Genomic DNA, 24,025 nt, shown 5'->3' with positions numbered 1-24,025 from the left:
AACCTGCAATATCAACCTAAAGTCAGGCATATCCCTACAGTTGACTGGAGTTCTATTTGTACCTGGTATAAAGAGAAACCTTGTCTCAGTTTCTGCACTTGAAGATAAGGGTTACAGATTAACCTTTATGGAAGGAAAGGTACTTGCTTGGCCAAAGAACTCCACCATCAAGAAAGCCCACACCATTGGAGTAAGACAAGGGAGCCTCTATAGACTTTGCACCACTCCACCTCTAGCCTTGATTCATGAAACTCCAGATTCGAATGAACTTTGGCACAGAAGATTAGGGCACCTTCATTTCCATGCCCTACCTAAGATAGAGAAGATGGTGATCGGCTTACCCAAGCTAAGTCAAAAATCTGAATGAGCCTGCAAAGGGTGTGCCTTGGGAAAGAATACGAAAGGGTCTTTTAATTCTAGCAACAGTAAATCCAAAAATGTATTAGAATTAGTTCATTTTGATTTATGTGGACCCATGTCTGTACCCTCATTAGGGGGATTTTTATATTATGTAATATTTGTAGATGATTATTCTAGGAAGACCTGGATATATTTTCTGAAGTACAAAGAGTCTGAAGAAATCCTTTCTAAATTTAAGGAATTCAAAGCTCTTACAGAAAATATGACAGGTAAGAAAATCATAACGTTAAGAACAAACAATGGGGGGGAATACACTTCTGATATGTTTAAAGATTATTGTATAAATGCTGGGATTAAGAGGGAGTTAATTGTACCTTATAACCCACAACAAAATGGGGTAGCTGAAAGAAAGAATAGGACTATAGTAGAAACTGCTAGGGCTATGTTGTTTGACCAAAATATAGAAACCTCATTTTGGGCTGAAGCATCTAGGACAGCTGTGTACATTCAAAATAGATGTCCTCATTCTCTTCTTGACAATAAAACCCCTGAAGAAGCCTTTACTGGCAACAAACCTGACATAAGTCATTTCCGGATCTTTGGGTGTCCAGTCTATATTCATGTCCCCAAAGAAAAGAGGTCAAAGTTAGAACCTTCTGGAAAGAAAGGAGTATTTGTTGGGTACAGTGAAACCTCTAAAGCCTACAGAATATACATACCTGGTCAAAGACAAATTGAACTAAGCAGAGATGTCATCTTTGAGGAAGACATAGCATTCAGGAGGTCCAAAAGCTCTAATGAATTAGAACACCAAGATCCTCCTACAAGCTTGGATGAGGATTCCACCCTTGAGATTCAGAGGGAGACCCTTGAAGATGCCGAGCATGAAGTTCAAGGCTCACCTTTAGAAGAAAATTATTCCGAAACTAGGAAGAGACCACTTTGGGCTAAAAAGATGCTTCAAGAAGCTGAAAATTATGCTGCTTGAAAGGGGACCTTCAGAGAAAGTAAGAGACCTAACCTATTTTCTAGTTATACTGCCTTGATGAGTGAGATCATTGATGCAGAACCTTCCTGTGTTGAAGATGCGCTCAAGCATCAAGTTTGGAAAGATGCTATGTCAGAAGAGTATCAGTCAATTCTGAAAAATGATGTCTGGGATATTGTGCCTAGGCCTAAAGGCAAATCTGTGGTATCTTCTAAATGGCTCTTCAAAATCAAACATGCAGCAGATGGCAGCATTGAGAAGCACAAAGCAAGGTTTGTTGCCAGAGGTTTCTCACAGATTGAAGGTATTGACTATGAAGAGACATTTGCTCCTGTTGCCAGATACACTTCTGTCCGAGCAGTTTTGTCTATTGCAACATCTAAAGGATGGAAAGTCCATCAAATGGATGTTAAGACTGCTTTTTTGAATGGTAAGATTGAAGAAGAAGTTTATTTGGAGCAACCTGAAGGTTTTGTGATTCATAAGGCTGAATCACATGTCTGCAGATTAAAGAAAGCTCTATATGGACTGAAACAGGCCCCTAGAGCATGGTATGAAAGAATTGATCACCATCTCTTGGAATTAGGGTTTTCCAAGAATGAAGCAGATCCAAATCTCTACTACAAGGTAATCAATGGTGAATTATTAATTCTCATTCTTTATGTTGATGATCTACTAATCACAGGAGAGGATAATTGTATTTCTCGATGTAAGAAAGAATTAGCCTCTGAGTTTGATGTGAAAGATTTAGGAATTCTTCACTACTTCCTTGGATTGGAAGTTTGGCAGTAGGCAAATGGTATAATCCTTAATCAAGGAAAATACACCTTTGATATACTCGAGATTTGGAATGATGGATTGTAGATCCATGACCACACCTATGGAGACAAATCTGCACAAACTAAAGGAAGAAGTTGCAGAATCAGAGTTTGCAGTTCATGCCCTCTACAGACAGATATTTGGATCTTTGATGTATTTGGTAAACACAAGACCTGATATACGTTATGCTGTTATTGCACTAAGTCAGTTCATGTGTGAACCTAGGGAAATACATCTTGTTGCTGCAAAACATATTTTGAGATATCTTCGAGGAACTATTGGTTTTGGTCTGAAGTATAAACATGTAGACCTTGACCTACATGGATTCACTGATTCTGATTGGGCTGGAAGCGTAGTTGACAGGAAAAGCACATCAATATGTTGCTTCAGTTTTGGATCAGGAATGATCTCATGGATATGTAGAAAACAGTCTTCAGTTGCTCAGAGTTTTACAGAAGTTGAATACATTGCAGCCTCCATGGGAGCAAGAGAAGCAGTATGGCTCCAGAAACTGCTTGTAGGATTGTTTGGTCAGCCCTTAAATCCTACTGTCATCTACTGTGACAATCAGAGTTGCATCAAGCTTTCAATGAATCCAGTATTTCATGACAGGTCTAAACACATTGAGATTCCTTATCACTATGTTCGAGATATGGTGGAAAGGAATGTGATCCGACTGAATTATATTGGTACAGGTGATTAGATTGCAGACATTCGTACCTAGCCTCTCTCCAGGATTAAGATTGAACACTTTAGAGATAAACTTGGTATGGTTATCAAATTTTGACATAGAGACTCATTTATTCTGATATACTAATATATTTAAAGATGTTTAGTGTGTAAACTCTTTTATTTGTCATGTGTGTGACTCCATGACTGCATGGGCCTTCTGTGAACATTATTGAAGGGTGACGACTTTTCAATAATGAACACTTGTTTCAAATTGATATTGTAAGGTGACGATTTTACAATTATCAATTTAACTATCTTGATGGATATCATGTGACTTGATATCTGTGGACATGTCATGATAGTATATATATCTCTGAGACATTATGGTAGATATCTGTTGGTTGATATCATTAAATAAACCATAAGTATGATAGAGATCATCATGGTGAATATTATGAACATAATATTCGCGGACATGCCATGAAATCATTATCAATATGGTAGGCATCATGTGACTTGATGCCAGTGCACATACCTTACTTGATAACTATGAGTTATGGTGAGTATCGTGAGACTTGATATTCATTGTTGAACCATATCTCTGAATATCACTATGGTGTGATATCTCCTCTCTTCACAATCAATGGATGAATTGTGATGTTTTCTCTAACATGAAATGTGTCCTCCCTAGTTAAGAGGGAGTGTTAAATTTTGTAACATCGGTTGTACTATTTCGTGCTTCCGATATATATATATATATATTAATTTGATTACATATACTAATATGTTAACGTTAACTAATGATAAATAAAACCAAAGTTAACTTATTCCGTTTGACCTACGGTTACACCGTTCATGGTATCGGGTGGTAAAGCAATTCTCAAACAAGTTGCACTCCTTCCGATTGGGTAAGTAAATGGGGACTAGTTTATATACTGTGGTGAGAGGTACGTAGGGAAGACAAGACATATCTCTTCACTACGTAACCCCTCATCCACTTATATAGCATGCTTACATTGAGAAGGATGTACACACCGAAATTAATAAGTGTGGTGCATCTTTAAAACACGCTATAGCAGATAAAATACAACTTTCAGATCATATCTCCATCCCTTCTATTTTGATTACAGAATTTTGAAAGAACTTAACATTTTCAGTGCTTGGGACTGTAATCTGTTTCTATTTTGGCAGGGGCATGACAGTCCACCGTTCCCAAAATTGCTTGTCCTCAAGCAATGTCAATTTTATCCAAATCCTAGCCCTTGGAGATTTGTTGTCCCTAGGTCCTTCATGGGATGTGATTAGCTTCTGCTGCGCAACCTTGATATTAACTGAACTTGCAATTTGAATTGAGATATGTTTTGTCTCTACTCATAGGTGGGGTGTCTCAATAATTCCTAACAATGTGATATTAAGATGAGGATTAGGAGTATGACACACATCTATGACCTTAATGCAATGTTCTTTCCTAAGTAAATTCATATCTTGTTTGGTTTACTTTTGTCATTCTCAAAATTAGGAATCTCAAGATGATAGGAATATGCTTATAGTAATTATAGATATTCATGGAGTAGACATGCTGGAGACACATTAGGTATGAGGCAAACATGAAGCATACACATAAAAATACGGAGCATACACATGAAAACATAGAGCATACACATAAATATATGTAGACATAGTGAACAGGCAGATTACAATAAACATTATGACTAGCTAATTAACCTATAACCAATCATTGCTTAGTTCAGTAGGACCTCAAAAGGGCGCTAGCAAACTGCTCAATCCAACTAAGCCCAAGAGCGTATCACATCCAAATTGTGGCCATTCGCCTCAGATCCCACAAGCGGCAGGAACGTTTAACTATGACCAGTTCCATCCCTTGGGGTAATCAATTCATCACTTGGCCCACAACCAGTAGGAACTTCCAACTATGACCGGTTCCATCCCTTGGGGTAATCAATTCATCACTTGGCCCACAAGAGGCAAGAACGTCCAACTATGACCAGTTCCATCTGTTGGTGTAATCAATTCATCACTTGGCCCACAAGAGTCAGGAGCGTCCAACTATGATCGATTCCATCTTTTGGGTTAAGCAATTCATCACTTGGCCCACAAGAGGTAGGAATGTCCAACTATGACTAATTCCATCCCTTTGGGTAATCATTATTCCACAAGCAGCAGGAACGTCCAACTATGACCAGTTCCATCCCTTGGGTAATCATTATTCCACGAGCGGCAAGAACATCCAACTATGACCAGTTCCATCCCTTGGGGTAATCATTATTCCACAAGTGGTAGGAATGTCCAACTATGACTAGTTCCATCCCTTGGGGTAATCATTATTCCACAATTCACAATAAATCTCTTCCACAAATCTGCAATAAAATCTTCCACAAATCTGCTGTGAAGTCTTCTATAATTTGATCATAGGATTGTCATATAGTTTCCACAATCTCTTCTTAAAATTCTGTTACAAACTCTTCATATACTTCACCTTAGATCTTCATATGATATTCTCTCTTAATCTGGTGTATATATTATATACTTGATTGGCTTCTTCACACACAATACACACCCTTCTCTTCATCATTCAACCTCTATATATATCTCCTTATCAATAGGACATGTCCTTTCACAAACAAATCTGCCTTAATTCAATCTCTTCATACAAGTTTGCTCTTGAGATAGGAAAGATAAATTGAATTCCATGCCTAAAGTCCTGAAATGTATTTTTATTTGTATCTTTCAAAGCACGCCCCTTTACCAAAAAGTGCACCTCTTTATGCAAGTTGGTTAAGTAATAGGTAATTTTATTTAAATTAAATTTTCCTCCCGAATTGGGTGTCTATCTTTTTATTTGTTTTACAAAAGTGGGTGGCCAACCAAGGGCGGGGGGTGATAGGACCTAAAATTGTGTCTTGAAAAATTCGGTCATTCTGGTTTTATTTTGCCCTTGGTCAAGGTATCAGGGTTTAGGGCTACAAGGGTTGTGTCTTTTATAATTGAAAAGTGGTTTGAAAGTACGTTTTCGGTCCCTGTTATATTCTGTTGTTACCTTTTTCTCACTTAAGGCTAAGGTTTCTACTTTCGTTCGTGGGGCTATTTTTATTCTCTAGGCAAATATCGGTTAACCGGTTTGTAAAGTATGCTTTTCCTAAGTCATCTGCCTGAAATTCCCTATAACTGGTCCGCTTTTAAAATATTTATGCCTGTGCTTGTATTTTCTGAAGTCTGGCAAGTACTAAATACCCCGACCGTCTGTTAAAGAAAGGATAGATCCAATGGCTAGTGTTTCCCCGCAATCAGAGATGTGAGGATTTTAATGACCGCGACATTGCGAGATTGTGCCGTGTGTTATTGGCAGAAACCGGCAGGGTTAGTAGCGCAACCGGTCAAGAGCTTTGTAATACCAATTTGCAGGTGGTAAAGGTCGGTCTACTAACAGTCCCATCAATTTGCATGTGCTCAAAGTGAACAAGGATGTTTTATCCTGAGGTAAAAGGTGCTCGACTTTTAAGTCTTAAAGGAGTTGACGGGTAGTATGCAAAGCGGTAAAGATTGAGCAGATCAGATGGCCCTCGTATTCGGGCAATGGAAGTTGCAAGGTGGCTACGGACCGCGGCATCGCGGGATGATGCCACGTGTCTCGAATTGGCCAGAAAGACCTACAGTGGGGCCGCTGACCGAAGTCAACAGAAAGAGGTGTTGTTGATGTGTCATGATTTTGTGGGGCCATTGATACAGATGAAAGAACAAGTGATGAGTCAACAAGGAGATGATCGTTGGATTGGCCAACTAGGAAGACGATCGACTAGTAGTTTTCAAACTTCTTAATTACAAAGCTAGGAGCCATTGTTTCGCTCGCGCGAATATTAACGATGGACAAGACATTTGCGTCCTTTCCCGAACAAATAATTAAAAGACTCTCAAAGGTTTTTCATTTGCAAAAGATTTCATAGCAATTCTGAAGAATTTCCTGTTGCTGAAGGAGATTGAAGCGACCCTCTACGACACGGAATTGTCATTTCTAGTGAAAATCAAAAGCAGTAAGTCTATTTGAGCTCTCCATATGTTCTAGAAACAAATTGATATTACAAGTTGTGAAAGATTGCAAAAAGAAAATTCAATTTGTTCTAGGGTTAAGATATTAGATAGAAAATAGTGAAATCTATTTGAATTACTTTGGAAATTTAAAAATCTTGTGATAAGTCCTAGACTGGGAGATTTAGTAGAAAGCCCTAGTTGTAGAAAATGGCTCCCGCACGAAAGCATTCAGGGGAGGTGGATTATATGAAAATAAATCTTGTTGATGATTTCTTGGACCAATTAAAGCCTTCCACAAATGATAAACAACACGGGTAGAGGTATGTGGATGGAAAAACCCTAGGGGAAGGGTTGATTGACAAAGCATTCCGTTTGGCGGATGCCAATATACTGGCAACTGGGTTAGAGATTTTCAAATTATGGTATGGACAAAGGAAATTAAATTCCCCATTATCTAGTCCTTGGCAGTATGACTTGGGCAAGTTGGTAGTACCGGTTGTTTTTATGGATGTCGATTTGCTTAAGGCTATTGTAGACAAATATGACCCAGTTTCAAGGGTTATCAAAGGAAATGATGGGGAGGTTCTGTTAACCATCAGAAGGGAAGAATTTCAAGAGATTTTTGACTTATATGAGCCATCCTCTAGCCTGGTACCAATAGATTTAAATGAACATAAGGAAGAATATTACAAAATGAAGGAATTCATTAGAAAGAATTTCCTTCCAATGCACTTAGCCAGAGCGGGAAGTACAACATATCATATCGGCCCTAGTTTAGAGGAGCCGTTCCCAATTGGTGCTTTCGCTCCCTATTTCCAGGGTACTTTCTTCTCTTTTTGCCAAGTATTGGGTTTTAATCCCATTACAGTAATGCCCCCTGATTTCATGTACATGGCTATGCAGATACAGCATCCGGATTTTACAGTAGTTTTTGACTTTGTCCCTTATCTTGAGGAAAAGATTTATGAGGGATTATTAGACATTAAGAATCAGGTGGCTGGGCTTAAATTCTCTTGGTATTTTTTACTCATGCATATGTTCCTTTCAAGGAATGCAGATTATTTTGAGGGTACCATGAACCTGAGAAGGACAATAGATAATCAGGAGATTCCAGTACAGCTCTGGAGCACAAACATGTCATGGGATAGACAAGAGGCTAGTTATATAAGATTTGATAACAATTTTGCCTCTAGATTAAGCCAAAGGTTGACAATGAATCCACCAAGGATTCCTAAAGAGTTGCATGATTTTGTGAGACCCAAGGAAAGGGTACCTCTTGCCAGAACTGAACATAATTGGGGAGTTTTTATCCCATACTCTGTAAGTACTGTAATCAGAATCTATGGCTTCTCCGGACAACCTCATGTACTGCCTTTCAATGTTCCCCAGAGAATGGGTTTTGTTGAGGTGATGTGGCAAATTGGATGTATTCAGGACAAAGATTTAAAAGGAAAAGGAAAAGGAAAAGGGTCATTCTTCCCAGATTACACCATTATCCCTTACTTTGTGATTATAAAGGGAGGGTATGAGCATTTTGACAAATTCTTTGCTCCATATCATTTGGGGGTAAGTATAACTAGAAACAGTGATCCTGGAGGTTTTTACGACATTTTTAGAAAGAGAATAAGAGGATCTTTGCTGCCCCATGTGCATAATTTTCCAGAGGACTTAATCAGGAATGAATTTGACCACACGATGCAAGAATGGAGAAAGGAGAAGTGGATACTTTTTAGAAAAGTATGGGCTGCTATTTAGAAGATGGATCCAAAATATGATCCATTCAAGGAGTTTTCTCCATTCTATGCCAAGATTGAATTTGTTATGAAATTTTTTGATGAATTAACGAAGGTCTTAAGGGAGAAGCTAGCTAGACTTGAAGAAATTCATGGCCGGCAACAATTAAGCTCACAACCTCCTGTATCCTAGAGAGCAAGTGGTGTGGTAGCAGAAAGGCCTGTTCAGGAGTCTCCTCACAAAAGAGTTAGAGAAGAAGTAAGTGAGGAAGATGATAGTAGCAAAGACAGTGGGAGATTGATAAGGAGAAAGGGCAAAAAGATAATGAGTTCAGAGCCCTTCCCCAAGATACCAACTAAACCTCTTCAAGGAGTCAGGATCATTGATCTTGAAGATTCTGATAGAAGCCCCTCGCCATCAGTTGTATCCGTTTCACCGGTAAGGCAAGATGAAGCTTAGGTGGAGGGAGATAGGTTTGTTGCAACAAGTGCAGAAATGCAAATGGGTATTTTTGTATTGTCCCAAATTTGGAGTTGGATCTTACTCCCTTGGATATTCAGGGTAAAGCTTTTAAAGATGCAAGATAAGAGGCATGTGATAGCTTCCTTGAGGATGATGCATTTGTAAAAAGCCCGACCTTTTTACAGTTAGTATGGAAAACAAAGGTTGAGGAATACAAAGGAAGGATTGTTGAGAGGAAGGCCCAAAAGCCAAATAGATTAGACCAAGAAATCCAAGAGGAAGTAAAAAGTGAAATGAAGGAAGAGTTCAAGGAAATCACTGTTGATGAGGGTAGGAAAATTATAAGTTAGGCTGGAGTCTTGATACTACCAGAATGGGATATAGCAGATTCAGTGGCATTTGATGCCATCAGGAAATCAAAGGAGGAAGAAGCAAGGTTAGCATTAAGAGGATCAGACTTTGCAGATGATTATGCAACCTTGGCTATATGGGCGCTAGAGGAAGGACCTAGGAAGCCTGACATCAATGATTTAAACCCCAACTTGAGGGGAAGTTTGATTATAAAGAGAGCAGCCGACACATCAAGTGTAGAGGCTACAAAATTGAATGTTGATGTTGCTAAGCTGGCACATGAGAGTGCGAAAAGGGAAGCTTCAGAGAGGGTTGAGCTAATGGAGAAATTTGACAAGCTTTTTAATGATTATAATGCATCTCAGAAAAGATGTGTGGAGTTGCAAACGAGAGTGCAACTCCTAGAGCAAGGACAAATAAAGGTTTCATATCCTGCACTTGAAGGGCCGTCTGAGCCATCAACATCCAGGTCGCCACCTATGATCCAGAAAGAAGAAGTAGCTCAATTAAATATAAGTACTAATATCCCTGGCATGATGTTAGTCCCATATGATGATGATGATGAGCCTGATACTACAAGATCAACTGAACCAAATGAGTCTCAGCTTCTGGAGAAAATTGTTGAATTAGAGAATAAATTAAAAGAATCAGAGAAACAATCAGCTGAGGAGCAGAAGAATATAGTTAGCTCCGTGCTAACTCATTTAAATGAGAAAATTGAAAGCAGGTTAAACAATATTCATGCCTTATATTCTTTACTTTTTGATGCTATTCAAAAGTTTAATGATGATAAAGAAGTGGCAATTCCCCTGTTTACAAGGTGGTTACAAAGGGGAAATGAGCTTAGAATGATGTCTATGGCTTCTAAATTTCATACTGAGAAGCCACATGCACTCCAACGAACATATTTGTTGGTGAAATCAATGTAGGAATCCCAAATTCTGCCAGAAAATATAGAAAGAAAGATAAGGGAGTTGATGAAAAGTTTTAGTGAATTAGAACAAACTCTTCTGCTAGATATTGAAGATAGAGAGGGAGCAATTAAGCCTTTGCAGTCTTGGAAGGAAGAGGCAGGGAGAGTCACCAACACTGTAATGTCCCCTTTTCTAGGTGACATGAGATGAGCAGGGGTTGACCTACCATTCGAGTTCCCGTAGGTCAATGACATGGTTAGGGGACTCATTCTGAGGGTCATGGAGCTTTGCAGGGGCTCTGTGAGCCGTTTTGGACCTTCAGACGACAATTCCTACATTTTAGGGAGGTCTCTTATTTTTTAGGGAGAACTGGTAGTTGACTGAATGACCACTTGGGGGACCAAGGAGTAGAGCAGGATCCTTTTGAGCAGTTACAGGTGTTTGGAGAGAGGTTCCTACTTTTTAGGGTGATTCTGTACTTTTTAGGAGGTTGTGGCAGTTTCCATATTTGAGGTTCCACGAGACCATACCATGGTTTCAGTTTCAGGAAGATTGGGTGTGTTTCCTAGTTTCTAGGAGCATCCCTAGATTTTAGGGATGGGACTGCCAGTTGGCCCATCTTGTTCGGCATTAGTCACAGACAGGTGACAAAGTCAGATTCATGTTTGGTTGGTTATTTTGGGCTATTATTGGATCTATGGAAATATTTAAATATATTTAAATATTTCCTAAGTTAGTGATTAAATAAATTAAAATAAGGCTATGTATATAGCCATTTCGGAGTAATAAGGGGTTTTTGCTTCATCTGGTTTGATATGCCTATGTGTTATAGCTCATTGGAAAGGTCTTGAACTTTGCTACATGATTCTCACCTCTCAGAGTCTTTTTGGATCCTTGAAGCTATTTATTCGCAATAAAGTGATATTTTTCTATAGTTTGACGACACAATTGGGAAAGTGTCACTTTAATTATAAAGCGCAAACTTTATTATTCTTTAGGGTTCGACTTGCAAAGGGAAAGGAGTTATAAGGAGATGAAAACCTAATTGATAGCATCTTTGATCATTTTGAAACTTGCGAATTTGGGAATTGCTCTGGAAGAGTGATTTTAGTCTGGGACGCAAACCCCAGGTCTGAGCTTGCTAGGACGTAGCCCTCAACAGGAGTTGACAGTGGATTTATCCAGGATTGCACAGAGATTGTCAGAGGTAGGAGACACATCTTCTTGTCCTGAAGATTCAGCGTGCATATTGGGGGTTTCAACTGGGCGGTTGGTCTATTTCAGCTGGCATGTGATTTGCAGCAGCTCTTATGCTTCCTTTGCAACCATGCCTTGTTTGTATGTTGGTTTGAAGGGTTGTATTCAACTTTTTTGGTCTTCCTTGTTCGTTGCCAGTAATATTCCTCCATCTGGCATCAATCTAGATTGAGAACAACTCCAAATAAATGTATGGATTCTTGCTGAATACAAAACTAGGTTATTTGCCTGGTATGATTTGCAGTATTTTCAGATTGCTTAAGTGTTCTTACATATGAACATTGTTTATTGTTTTATTTCACAGTTGTTGCTATTTATCAATTACTTTACTATAACATCAAAACCCAAAAAGAAACAATCCCTTTCTGCAACTTCTGTCTATTCTATAAGATCACCGGAAAATTACAAAAATATAGTATGTTTAATTAAGAATTTACAGCAGCAACAGCAAAAGGATCCATTTGGGATCTTTCAAACACCCAGGTAGAAATGATTTGTGATGGGCTAAATATGGATATGCTAGAAGATAGTATGGATAAGATAATTACTACAGGGTTATTTTTTGAAACTTTTCAAAGAGAGGCAAACCAAGTAGCTGTTAAGTATATTCCATATAGGGCAAAAGCAGATGAAGTAATGAATTTCAATTGCCCATCCGATGAAGAATATAGCGCGTGGAGTGGCATGTATTTAAATGATGAATAGAAAGCTGTAAACCGTTTGCATAACTGTTTTTGTTTTCCAGCGACAGATATTTTGCAACCCGTAAGACAAGATGGGGGTAATTTTCATCATGAGTTTTGAAGAAGGCGGCTGCAAATTTTGATCTAGTATAAGCAAATTCGAGGATGATTATTTTGTATAACAGAATGCGGTTATGCATAGTCATTCTTAGATGACAGGTGTCGCCTTTGGCCTGAAGCTTGTTTGCTCTCTTGTTTTTTACAAAAGGGAATTCAGGGCTATGAGACGGGGTTCAAAATTTTGGTCCCTTATGTGTTCCGAATTTCTGTTTCCAAATAGCAAAGTCTAGGTGAAACAAAAGGATTGTAAGAGGTCATTTTAGAGAGCAAAAAATAGAAAAGATTCTTGTGTCTATGATTTTTGCAGGTTCTTGAAGGAGTTATGTATGGCTTGTATTCTTATAAAGACAGCGGAATTAATGAATGAATATATGATTCAAACCCATTTCTCTCCAATGTAATGTTCTATCATGTTTTGAATGCGTATTATCAAGGATTTTATCATTCATTGCACTATTGTGGTGTATGTAACCTTTTGTTCATGCTTTGGTCTAATAGGTCAATTAAATGCTTGAATAAAATTGCAGAGTGATAGGGGTTTTTATAGGGATTTTGATAAGTAGTTTTGGGTGGGGATTACAAATATGATATATTGTAAGGCAATATTATCTTTGATTTTATGCTATTAGATAAATTTTGTCAAAAGTACAGTCTAATGCAATATGAATTCACGTACCAAATGGACTAAGGCACTGATCATAGCTAAGTGAATGCCTAGGTATTTATTTACTATTCGAAATCACCACTGGTTTGCAATAACTTGTTGAAAATCAGAATACTTTCATTTTATATGAACGTTATCATATGTATTAGTCATCTCATGCTCCAAACGGGTTGAGGATCACTGAGGAATTTGCCATTCCTGAGCATTCTCCCTTATTGTTGAGTCATTATATGAGATTATTTGCTTTATTTCATGCATGATTTGTGTGTGGCGTAAAATCACAAATAAGCATGGGGATCACCCTCCCTGGTTTTGCAGAGCCTAAAGCGTAGAAGGATCTAGCGTCCTTGTCATTGTTAGTCCAAGTCTGAAGAATATTAAACAGTTGGAAGTGGCTTTCCATAGATATTATCAGGAGAAAACAACTTGGTCGCTGCCTTTGAGTCAGTGTAAACCCGTTTTTGGGCACCAATAGGGGCACACTAATAAAAGTATTACTGTTTATTTATTTGTTTGTTTATTTATTTATTTTTCTATAGTCGGTCCTAACCCTTGTTTAACCTAGGTCGGCTTCTATCAGAATTTTTAACCTTGGTCTTGCTATTATATATAATTGTATTTTCATTGCTTGGGGCTGTAATCTGTTTCTATTTTGGCAGGCACATGACAGTAAAGGTGTTGATTGTAATTAGGTAGGAGGGGCGGATTCCAATTGCCTTAGGCAACATTGGAATCCGCAACAATTGGAATCCGCCCAAAGGGCTGGCCCCTTTCTCCCATAAGGTAACGTGTAGGGCTGGGCCCCTTCTCACATCCAGCACAAGGGTGGCGTGCTCTATTAAAATAGGGCCTGCCCTATAATTCAACACGCCACTCACACAATAAGTTTTAAACAATAAAAGGGCGCCAATTCAAATTCAAGAAAGCCGACCTAATCAGAGGCTAAAGTGCATATAAATAAAGGTATGAATGAAGCATTCAAATACACACAAATGAACACACATTAAAAGGCGAATTCTGTCTGCAAGTAAGAGGTGCGAAATACATCAGTATTAAGGCGAATATCTTCAGCAAAGTGCGAACTCCATCAGCTTCTCTCCATTGTTATCTCTGCTGTTAGGAGAGTGCGAATTCCACAAAAGTGGTGTTCATTCATGCAAACATTAAGGCGAATTTACATCCATTAGTCTGCTCCTCATCATGCGAACTGACAGTTGAAGGACCTGCTGTTCTGAAGTTGGTCACAGTCATCAGCTGAAGACATATATATCATCCATCTGCTATTCAAGGACAAATCTTTGGTTGCTATGTATACCTACTGGTTGGTGCAATAAAAGGCGGATCTGAAACTTGTTAAGAGGCAGATCTGAGACCACTGGAAAGTTGAAGATGCTATCAGCCCTAAGGGTGAACTGAGATAAGTATTGTAATCAGAATATTATTCATAATCCATAATCAGTTCTGAGGATCTTTTCTGGCTGGGTTTTTCCTCCTAAGAGGTTTTCCTAGGGTAATAAGTGTCTTATTCAACTTTGGTTATGTTTCTGTTTGTTCCTAAATCTGAAACTTACTAAATCTAACAGCAAACTATCTAAGTTAAAGGTTAATTCTGTTTTCTGAGTTTTCTATTAATCTTAAAGTGTAAAATTCAACAACAGGCCTGTGAAGCCACTAGAAGGAACATTGGATCAAAGAAAAACTAATTATATGCGGGTTCATGATGTTAACATTTTAGGGATCAGGGAAAAGTCAAATTTCTGTGTTGAAAGAGGCCAGTTTGGAGCATTTCTCGATTCAAATAGGTTGTCAAATCTAGACTTACAAGGGAATCAAAGTAGCCAATTTCTTTGATTTTGCAAGCTTTTGGATTTAATTTGGAGTAAGTCTAGTTGCTAGATCAGATACCATATAACAATATTGATTTTTGTGATCATCAATTTGATATAAACTCTTGGGAATGTGGCTGCATCAAACATGGGGCCTCTTCAAACATTGTTATTTGACCTGTGTACATCTCTCTTTGCTTGCATTCAAAAGTATTTTGACCAATAAAAGCAAATCCAACCAAGCCTTTGAAGCAAAGACAATTGAATAGAAAGTTAGACATCGGTCTAAAAACTGATCTTATTGCTTCTTTTGTGACTTCAGATAGATGCAGGAAACATTTTACTAGAAATTTGAGTACTATCAACAAAGCATGCCCATACTGAGCTTCTTCAGTACTCTTTATGACAATAACACAGAATATAACTATAGATTTTGCCATTTATTTTTATGACAATAACACGTATAACTATAGATTTTGTCATTTATTCTGAGAAAGAGCTTGTTCATCACAAGTTCACACAGAGGGCTTAAAGGCTAGTAACACTTGGCATGCTGCAAAGGAACACCACTAGGGTGCCTCTACTGTAGAAACCAACTACAGACCCCTGCTACATCAGGGTTTTCTTTCTTATCATCATTATATTGAAGGGAGAGACCACATCAGTTGCCTAAACTCCATTGGTTCATTTTGGATAGTGGCAGATCAAGAATCCCCTTGCCAGCAGCAAAAAATATATCAAGGCAAGAAAGACTTTGCTGGCCCTTTCACACCAAGGTTATTACTCGATAAATACTCCAGCAGAAGGCTGTCAAACAATCCTTAATCATTAATCTACAAAGACGAGAGAAGAACAAAAAGATTCCAACATAAATGGACCTTTAACTTAGGTATTAAATTAAAACAACTTAATTTATAAATCATGTTAATTAAAGTTTCTGGGAGAATTTGCTTTCAAAATGACATTTCATATATGAGATTTAAGAGTGGTATCCTAGAGATTCTTAAATACTAAGAGTTGTGGGTGGTCCCACTTCACTTTCCTCTTTGAACTTAATGACTTGTCAATATTACAGAAAATCTTGTGTTTGAAAACTATTTGAGAGCTACATCTGTGTAACATCTGGACTTGAGCTCCTGGTTTATGTACTTAGGTGTTAGATGCTAAACTTATAATATGTGCAAATTTAATACTGGCACTAGGATGGGCCATCACAATGTTTGTAATCGTCTGTCCTAAATAGTCCATGCTATTGACTTAATTTTGTTGATCAAAGCAACATCTTTAGAGACATTTTGGCTTTCCCTCTGATGTAATGTTTTTTTCTTGGGATGTTGTTGATCATTTATCAGCCTCTGCCAAGCAGGAATATGTTGTATATGTATTGTTGGTAGTTTTGAGATGTTTCTAAGAGTGCACCATTTGTTTCTAGTTGTTTAATAGGAATGCTAAATCTATTTATCTGCTTTACATAAATTGAAACAGTTCACATGTACTATCACTTATTTGGTGCTGGAAAATCCTTCAGGGTGGAGATGGCGGCACAAAGAGGGCAAAATTTGAACAGGAAGATGATGTGGAATCCTTTGAATCATCTACTGCTGGAGCAAGTACTATCGAGACTTCAGAGCAGCAGGTCCCATTTGTTCCCGTAGAGCCCTCCATGGATGTCCAAGCAAGCACCTCGAACATGGAAGCAGTTCCAAAAATTCGAAATGCTGGCATTGACCAGCTTCCAAAAGAAATGCATGAGATGAAAATAAGGGATGATAAAGCAAAGAATCCAGATAAGAAGGTAAGTTGACATTCTAGCATTATTTTCTTTATGATTTCCAAATTGTGTTGCACATCTGAAATCTAAACATGATAGTAAGGATTAGCAGAAGCTTCAGTGGTCTTTTCCGAATTTAAGCTTCATTGTTTCCACTGACTAATCATATGTTGGCTTTCAATGCAGGATACCGAGGCCACAATGGTCAATGGCAGTGGAACGGAGACTGGTCACATTATCTCTACCACAATAGCCAGTCAAAATGGGCAGCCAAAACAGGTTTGTGAGCTTCATCCTGTTTATTTTTTAATTCATCCAAATTGTGTATATCATTTTTCTTCTGGAGTCATAGTTGTCAGCATAAAATGAATTTTATGTTCTTTTAGATTGGTTCTGTGTTCTTAACATGTTTGTAATAAACATTGTAACTTTTACTCTGCTATTGAAGTGTGTATGCTCAGTTGTTTTACCTTGAGTCTGGTTGATCTGTAAATGCTTGAAGTTTTGCTATGCTCTTTTATTAAACTGTAAAGGAACCATTTATTGTACTCAAGTCTTTAAGACTAGTTTAGTATAATCTTATGGAGAAAGTTAAGAAAAACTCGCCTTAATTTTTCAGCTAAGAAAATAGAAAACATGTACCATTCTAGTGTAAGTACACTTCAATCTGCAAATAAAGAGGCCACATTATTTTATTTTTTAATTTTAAATTTTAGTACGTAATATAATTGGGACACTGAAATGCAATTTTCATCGTGGTGTCTGGCAATCTTCTTGTAGAGTACATAATTATATATTGCCATTAGGACCCATGGGATGCCCAATAGTTCTTTTGCAAAAACAAAGAATGCTGTTAGGAAGGATGTTATCATATCTTGATACAACTTTTTGTGAAAATTAACATGGGAAATTGGGTGCTTTTTCACATTGGATGGTAGTTAGAGTTTGTGTGCTACCTTTGCTTATTTTTTCTTGCTTATTATTCTCTTTTCTTGCTTATCATCTTGATGATGGATCATGTAGTGTGATCTGAAATGGTGATGAAGAAAAAATGCTCACAGTTTAATCCAAAAATATGCAAGCTATTATCTTTTCTTGTATACTAAATGTTCCACAATATTTAGAAAATGCTTAACTAAAATTTTCCGTTGAGAGTCAGACCTAATTGTTAGGATTGGCCCCTAAGTCAACTTTACGATCTATTTCAGATGCTTGGGGGTTTCCCACAAGAAGCTTAGTATCATGTAACTCTATCTTCGGTATGTTGAGATGCCTACACAGGCTACTATTTTATTGCTTTTGAAGGAACTGTTCTTTGTCACCAATTGAGCATTGGTGTAAAGTAGTTTGGCATCATTGAATGTGGTCCACCTGTTTGTGATCCAAATCACCCATTGCACTAATCTGAAATACACCGGATACTTATCACTATGCAACTCTAATAGCTTCTAGGAACGGTCAACTGTGCTTTGGGATAGGGACTGGAATAAACATCATTCTGTCGTAGTTGGCAGCAAGCCTTTTGGGCAGGCCTTTGTAACGTCCCTTTTCTTGATTAACCTGTAATTTGGCCTAAAAATCTGACGTGACCCTTTGGGGAAAGGGTGTGACTAGTCAAAGAGGAATTAAAGGAGAGTCAAAAAAAGGCATCGGGAGGGGGATATGGATCAGATGATGGAGACAAGAAAAAAGGAAAATAGGGAATGGCATGAACAATCGGGAATATATGGAAACAATAATCAGATCAGAATCGGGGGGCTATTATTAAGTTACAGGCAGTAACATCCTTGTTCGTGGTCATATGCATAGGGTCGTGTTTAATATGTATGCTTAATATAAGAAGCCTGATAATGTTCTTATGCAGAATTTAATAAATAAAATACTAATAAATTATAATAAAATACTGATAATATTATAGTAAATATAATATTGATAATAGTATAATTATTATTATTATTATAATATTGACTGAGAAATACTCTGCAGATGAATATAATAATAATAATAGTATATATATATAAAATAATGTTTTAATCAGACAAATATATATTAGAATATAAATAAGAAGAATTCTTAAAGTGAATATCAGATAAATAACAATATTAGATTGTAAATCAGAAAGAGCTCATAAGGTAATAAACAGTACAAATAGTATGTTTATATAAAATTCTTGTGACTATTGTCATTGTTTAAGAAGTTGGGAATTGAGATGTTTCCAAAAAGGGGCAGTCTAAATCCAGACAATACGAGGATTCCCAACATAGGGTGGGGATCAGCGTCCCGAGAACCTTGAGGGACAGGGTCCCAAGATAGGGTAAGGGCTTGGATCTGTAAACTTTGAGGGAACCTATTGTATTTGGTATCTAAGCGCTTTGGTAACATTCACATCCTCTTCTTCCTTAGAACTGAAGTAGTAACAAAATTCGACACTTGCGTTAAGAATTATGGATGTATGATAGATGAGCAAGTTACTTATTAATAAATTATTTGATTGAACTATGGAATATCATTGATTTGATTCATGTTAAGATATTATTGTCTCCTAATTGATTTAGTTTAGGTCATAAGTATGTTTAGATAGATTAGTTATGGTTAAAACAAGCCTAAACCTAGTAGGGGACATTACAGATGTATATATAATTCATAGAATATTTCCATTTCTAGGGCTAAGGGATATACATATTCATAGCACATAACAAATCTAAATAATCATATGAGGGTTCAACCATAACGAGGGTAGAGTTGGGTAACATGATAAGGTGCCCTATATATCCCCTACTGTAGGCCCAAGGGCGGACCTTATCCCTCTTGGCCTCATGCGGTCCTTAACCGTTCTCATGAGGTGGTATACCTAGTGGGGTTTGTATGCTCTTTCCCTTTATCATGCCATCCTTCTCTCCTCTTATGATTTAGGGTTCCTTCTAGCTCATGTCAACAATTGATCAATATGGGTTCGTAGGGAAGACATGCAATAGGGTGCCCTGAAATTGGCCCTCAACCCTAGGCCCAAGGGTGGACCTTATCCTCCTTGGCCTCATGCGGTCCTTAACCATTCTCATGAGGTGGCGTGCCTAGTGAGGTATCCCTCGCCATTCCCCCTTCTTGCATTCCCTTTCTCTTCCCCCAACATGATCGATTATTGCGAATAGGAATTCACATTATTAAATACATAAATATTAATGTTAGTTTAGACATTCATATCTGCATACAATCTGGTATAAATATATACATACACACATTAGACAGAAAAACATATGCATAAATAATATGATCATCTCCTCATACGACAATATATGAAGAAGTTATTCTAGAACTCGGGTTGCTGCATATATTATTATTTTTGCTGCTGATCGATGCTGGCTCTTGGTGCTGGAACTCTCCCTTATACCCTTTGTTTGCTGCTGGAAGGTAATGACTTTTCCTATGGGTGGCAGTGATTTGGGAGGGAAATGTCTCTTCAAGAATGTCTTCTGCCTCTTTGTAAATTGCTTTTCATTAACTTAACTAATGATAATCACTCCTTGCTAATTGCCAATGATAATCTTATTTCACCCAATCCTTATTAACTTTTATTAACTATTGGATGACAAGGAATGTGATTTCTGTACCATGGGGAAGAGGATCGATCCTTAGATTGATGCAGATCCAGGAGATGGGCGATTAAAGTATACTGGTTGGTTTATGAAATCGTGAATTCTTCCTTTGTAAGATGATTTCATATTCAAGTTTGCTGTTTGTGAAATGGATATCAGATCAGGGGCATGACAGCCCTGCTTCCCGTTTGAACACGTTGCCTTGGGAGCCAACCTGGTTGTTTGGATGAATGGATTGTGGTAGAAGCATTGAGATCCACAAACCATTATGGTGGAGGGGCCATTGGAAGGTCTGAAGTAGCTTGGCTCACCTCCATTGGATGAAGCATCCCTAGCAACTGGTAAAGAAGGATTGCTTTTTCCATGATTATCTAAAAGTCATCTGCTTCTTGATAGTTGACAATGCTTATTACTGGATTGTTTGTAACATGGTAGCATTACACTATAAAAAATAGCAATCAATCCTGAATAATTGAGGCTTCTCACATTCATTGTGCTGTTTCACAAGTTTTTAAGAAAGTGGCTCTGAATTTTGTTATATATGTCTATCGTAATTTTGGCTCATTTTTAGAGCAGAAAAATACAAAACATTGAAAGAGTAGAAATTTTTAGTTTCTGGTTAAGGTTAGGGCATCTTAAAATTTCTTTTTACAAGTGTTTTTTTTGATATATTAAAATGACCAAGTGGGCCAAACCCAAAATACATAGGAATTACATAAATGTTAGCCAAAAAGGCAAAATGATGTGCTAGTAGACATGCTACAACCCAAGTCTAATGTCTTGACCCATCATCCTCCTTGTCCAGTTCTAGCTCAGCAGGTCTTGCTATTACCGAAGGGAGTGCCGAAGGCACAACCTTGCCAGCTAAAACAGTGTGAGACACGCAATGGATTTCAACGAATTGATTTTGTTCAATTAATTGAGGAGACAAAGCTCCTTTAAATAGAGTTACAAAGACAATGTTTCTAAAAGAACACAAAGAGAAAGATATTATTCTAATACCCTCCCTTAATGGTCATCGTTCTAACTACCAAGAGAAATAATAGAGAAGGTTGCCCCCTTCTTCTCAGAACACGCTGCAATAGAAGATGAGCCTGCCACTAACTCTGCCACTTGAGATGAGTTTGCCATCAACCCTCACAGAAACTGCAGAACTTTTGGAGATACCCAAAACAACACCAACCGTCTAACCTGATGTTGGAGAACTGTCCCTCCCTGTAACCAGAGACACACCAAGAACAATTGTCACGATTTTGAGGAAAAAATCGGCAAACCCTCCAAACTATTGCAAATGAGCAAGATGCTCGAAAATAGACTGCAAACAAGAGACTAGTGCAGATTTTCTTACAACAACTCCAGGTGCAACTAAAAACAGACTGCAGCAAAGTACAATTTTTTTTTTTTTGAGGAAAAAATCATAAACCCTCCCATGATTTTTTTTACAGGGACAAAATATTTAAAAACCCAGAGACTTTTTTAAGGGAAAAAAATATTAAAACCCATCAGAATTTTTTTTCAGGTAAAAAAATATTAAAAACCGAAACAAACATCGATGCCAATAAGCCATCTTCATGCTTTTCGAGGCATGAAAAACGAGGTACTGAGAAGATGCTAAGTGCACAAAACCTGATTGCCTTCCAACATCAAGTTGGTCAATGATGCCATCTTGCACGTTTCCCAATGCATGGAAAACGAAAAACTGAGAAGAGGCATTGGCACGAAATTCAAAAAATTCGAATCCCAATGCAGAAATAGAGGCAGATGCAAGTACAGACTTCAAAAAATAAAGTACAATGGGCATGAATTTCAAGAAAAAAATTCCGATTGACCCAGAAAAATCTGAAGACAACCCAGAAATTCTTGTGAAAAACCTAGAATGAATCTGCTGTCGGAATTTGGATCTGCTGGCTCGAAAATCGAGGCACAAAAATCAAGGCACCTTGAAAATTCTGATGATGACCCAGTTGAGATCTCGAAAAACCCACCACGAATCTGTGCTCAGCAATTTTTTTCGACTGAATCTGGAGGGTCAAAACCCTAGCTGAAAATGCAGATTTCCGTCCAAAAATGGCAAAAAAAAATTCTGCAGGCGGGAAAAAAACGCGTTGCGTGGTTGTGCGAAATGCAAGAGAGACGGGTCGCGGGAAAGGGTAGAAAATAGCCAGAAAACCCTAGTAGCTGCAGCCAAAACAAACTACCAAAGTAGCAATTTTGAATAAACAAAGAAATTTTTCAAAAAAAACTGTTAAAAATTCATGACGAATTTTTAATTGAAAAATTATTTCGAAAATAACCAAGGCTCTGATACCATAAAACAATGTGAGACACGCAATGGATTTCAAAGAATTGATTTTGTTCAATTAATTGAGGAGACAAAGCTCCTTTAAATAGAGTTACAAAGACGATGTTTCTAAAAGAAACAATCGTTAACTAGAGGCGAAATTAGAAACAACTTAAATGACCATTAATAACAGAAAGAGAAAGATATTATTCTAATACCAGCCCCCCACGATGTACCCACAAACTCCTTCAGCAATTCAATGCACCCTGTTAGCTGCAATCTTCGAGCCTTCTTGTCCTCACCAATTTGTCACACCAAGAATGGGATCCAGGGTCTATTATCTGACAAGGTGTGTCGCAACCATACATCTCGATTGGCAGAGACTAATTCTTACCACTGCCAGGTCCAAATAATGTTGCATGTCCATTCGCCACTGCGCTTTCACCAATTTCTGCACCAGGAATTTCTCGTTGCCCTTTTTGTCTGTTTCCTAAAATCAGTTTGATCACCTCTAGAACCTCTTGCTTTGGGGTATTAAAAACATTCTATAGTCTATTATCCGTTATCCTTCCTTGAAAGGCCATTTGTTGCTTCTCAGCACTCAAGCAAATTGTGGTCTCCTTTGTGCATTGTCTTTGTTTGGTGTGTTAGGGAAGATATAGGCCTTCGGTTATCAAGGGAGCCATCTACATTTACTCTTCCCATGTGCCAACCTTCCTACCTTAAATGCTCTTGCCATCGGATGTCCTTTCCGAACTTGCCAAGAAATTGTTCGCTATCCACCAAATCGAATCTGCAGTACTCTGTCATCATATCCACTGCCCATTTTGCCACCTTCTTTGCCACCTCGTTTTCTTCTCAAATAAATGGGCGAGTTTGAAATCCTCCAATTGGGACAATCCCTCCCAAATTTCTCCCAAATTTCTTGGGATGAATTTATTTAATTTCCAATTTGGGGTATCTTGGTGGCGTGTTCTATTGATGGCTATAATCGAAGCTCCTTCTAGATGAAACTTCCTAAAACCCAACTGTCTGCATAACTAAATCCCTAGCTAGGCCACCCGAAGCTTGGCCTCATTGTTCATTCCCATTGGCAACTTCTTGGCTTCAATAGCCAAAATCCTACCATCTTGGTCTCTCAAGACACACCTAACCCTAGAGAGCCCCAAATTTCCTTGAGTTACCTTGTCAAAATTCACCTTCAGTGTTCACGCATCCCACATTGGGAGATCCCTACCTAATGTTTGCTCTTGGGTTGCAAAGAGGACCAACCCGAACAGACCCATAAACGAGATTATTTTAAAAGATTTACTTAAATGGTTTTATTTTAGTATTAAAATTTTAAACATTAACAAGTTGTTTTCTTTTAATTTATATTTAATGAGGTACTTTCTTTAAAAAAAAAAAAAGGTTGCCTCAGAAAGATAAGTTGTGTTCCATGTTGCATGACTTACTATTTTAGGGCCAGTCCGTTGTAATGAAA

The 24,025-nt window shown here is 37.8% G+C and overlaps 1 protein-coding gene across 1 annotated transcript in view; it reads left to right on the top strand.

Moving 5' to 3' along the window:
- Window positions 1–24,025, top strand: part of LOC131061352 (shaggy-related protein kinase epsilon) — a 97,112-nt gene that overhangs the window by 5,528 nt on the left and 67,559 nt on the right. The window contains exons 2-3 of the mRNA XM_057995001.1: window positions 16,426–16,692; window positions 16,855–16,947. Coding sequence (XP_057850984.1) covers window positions 16,426–16,692; window positions 16,855–16,947 — 360 coding nt within the window. The remainder of the gene's footprint in view (window positions 1–16,425; window positions 16,693–16,854; window positions 16,948–24,025) is intronic.

This window comes from Cryptomeria japonica, chromosome 11, assembly GCF_030272615.1.
Source record: "Cryptomeria japonica chromosome 11, Sugi_1.0, whole genome shotgun sequence".
Lineage (NCBI taxonomy): Eukaryota > Viridiplantae > Streptophyta > Pinopsida > Cupressales > Cupressaceae > Cryptomeria > Cryptomeria japonica.
This window is presented reverse-complemented; position numbering and strand designations above follow the sequence as displayed.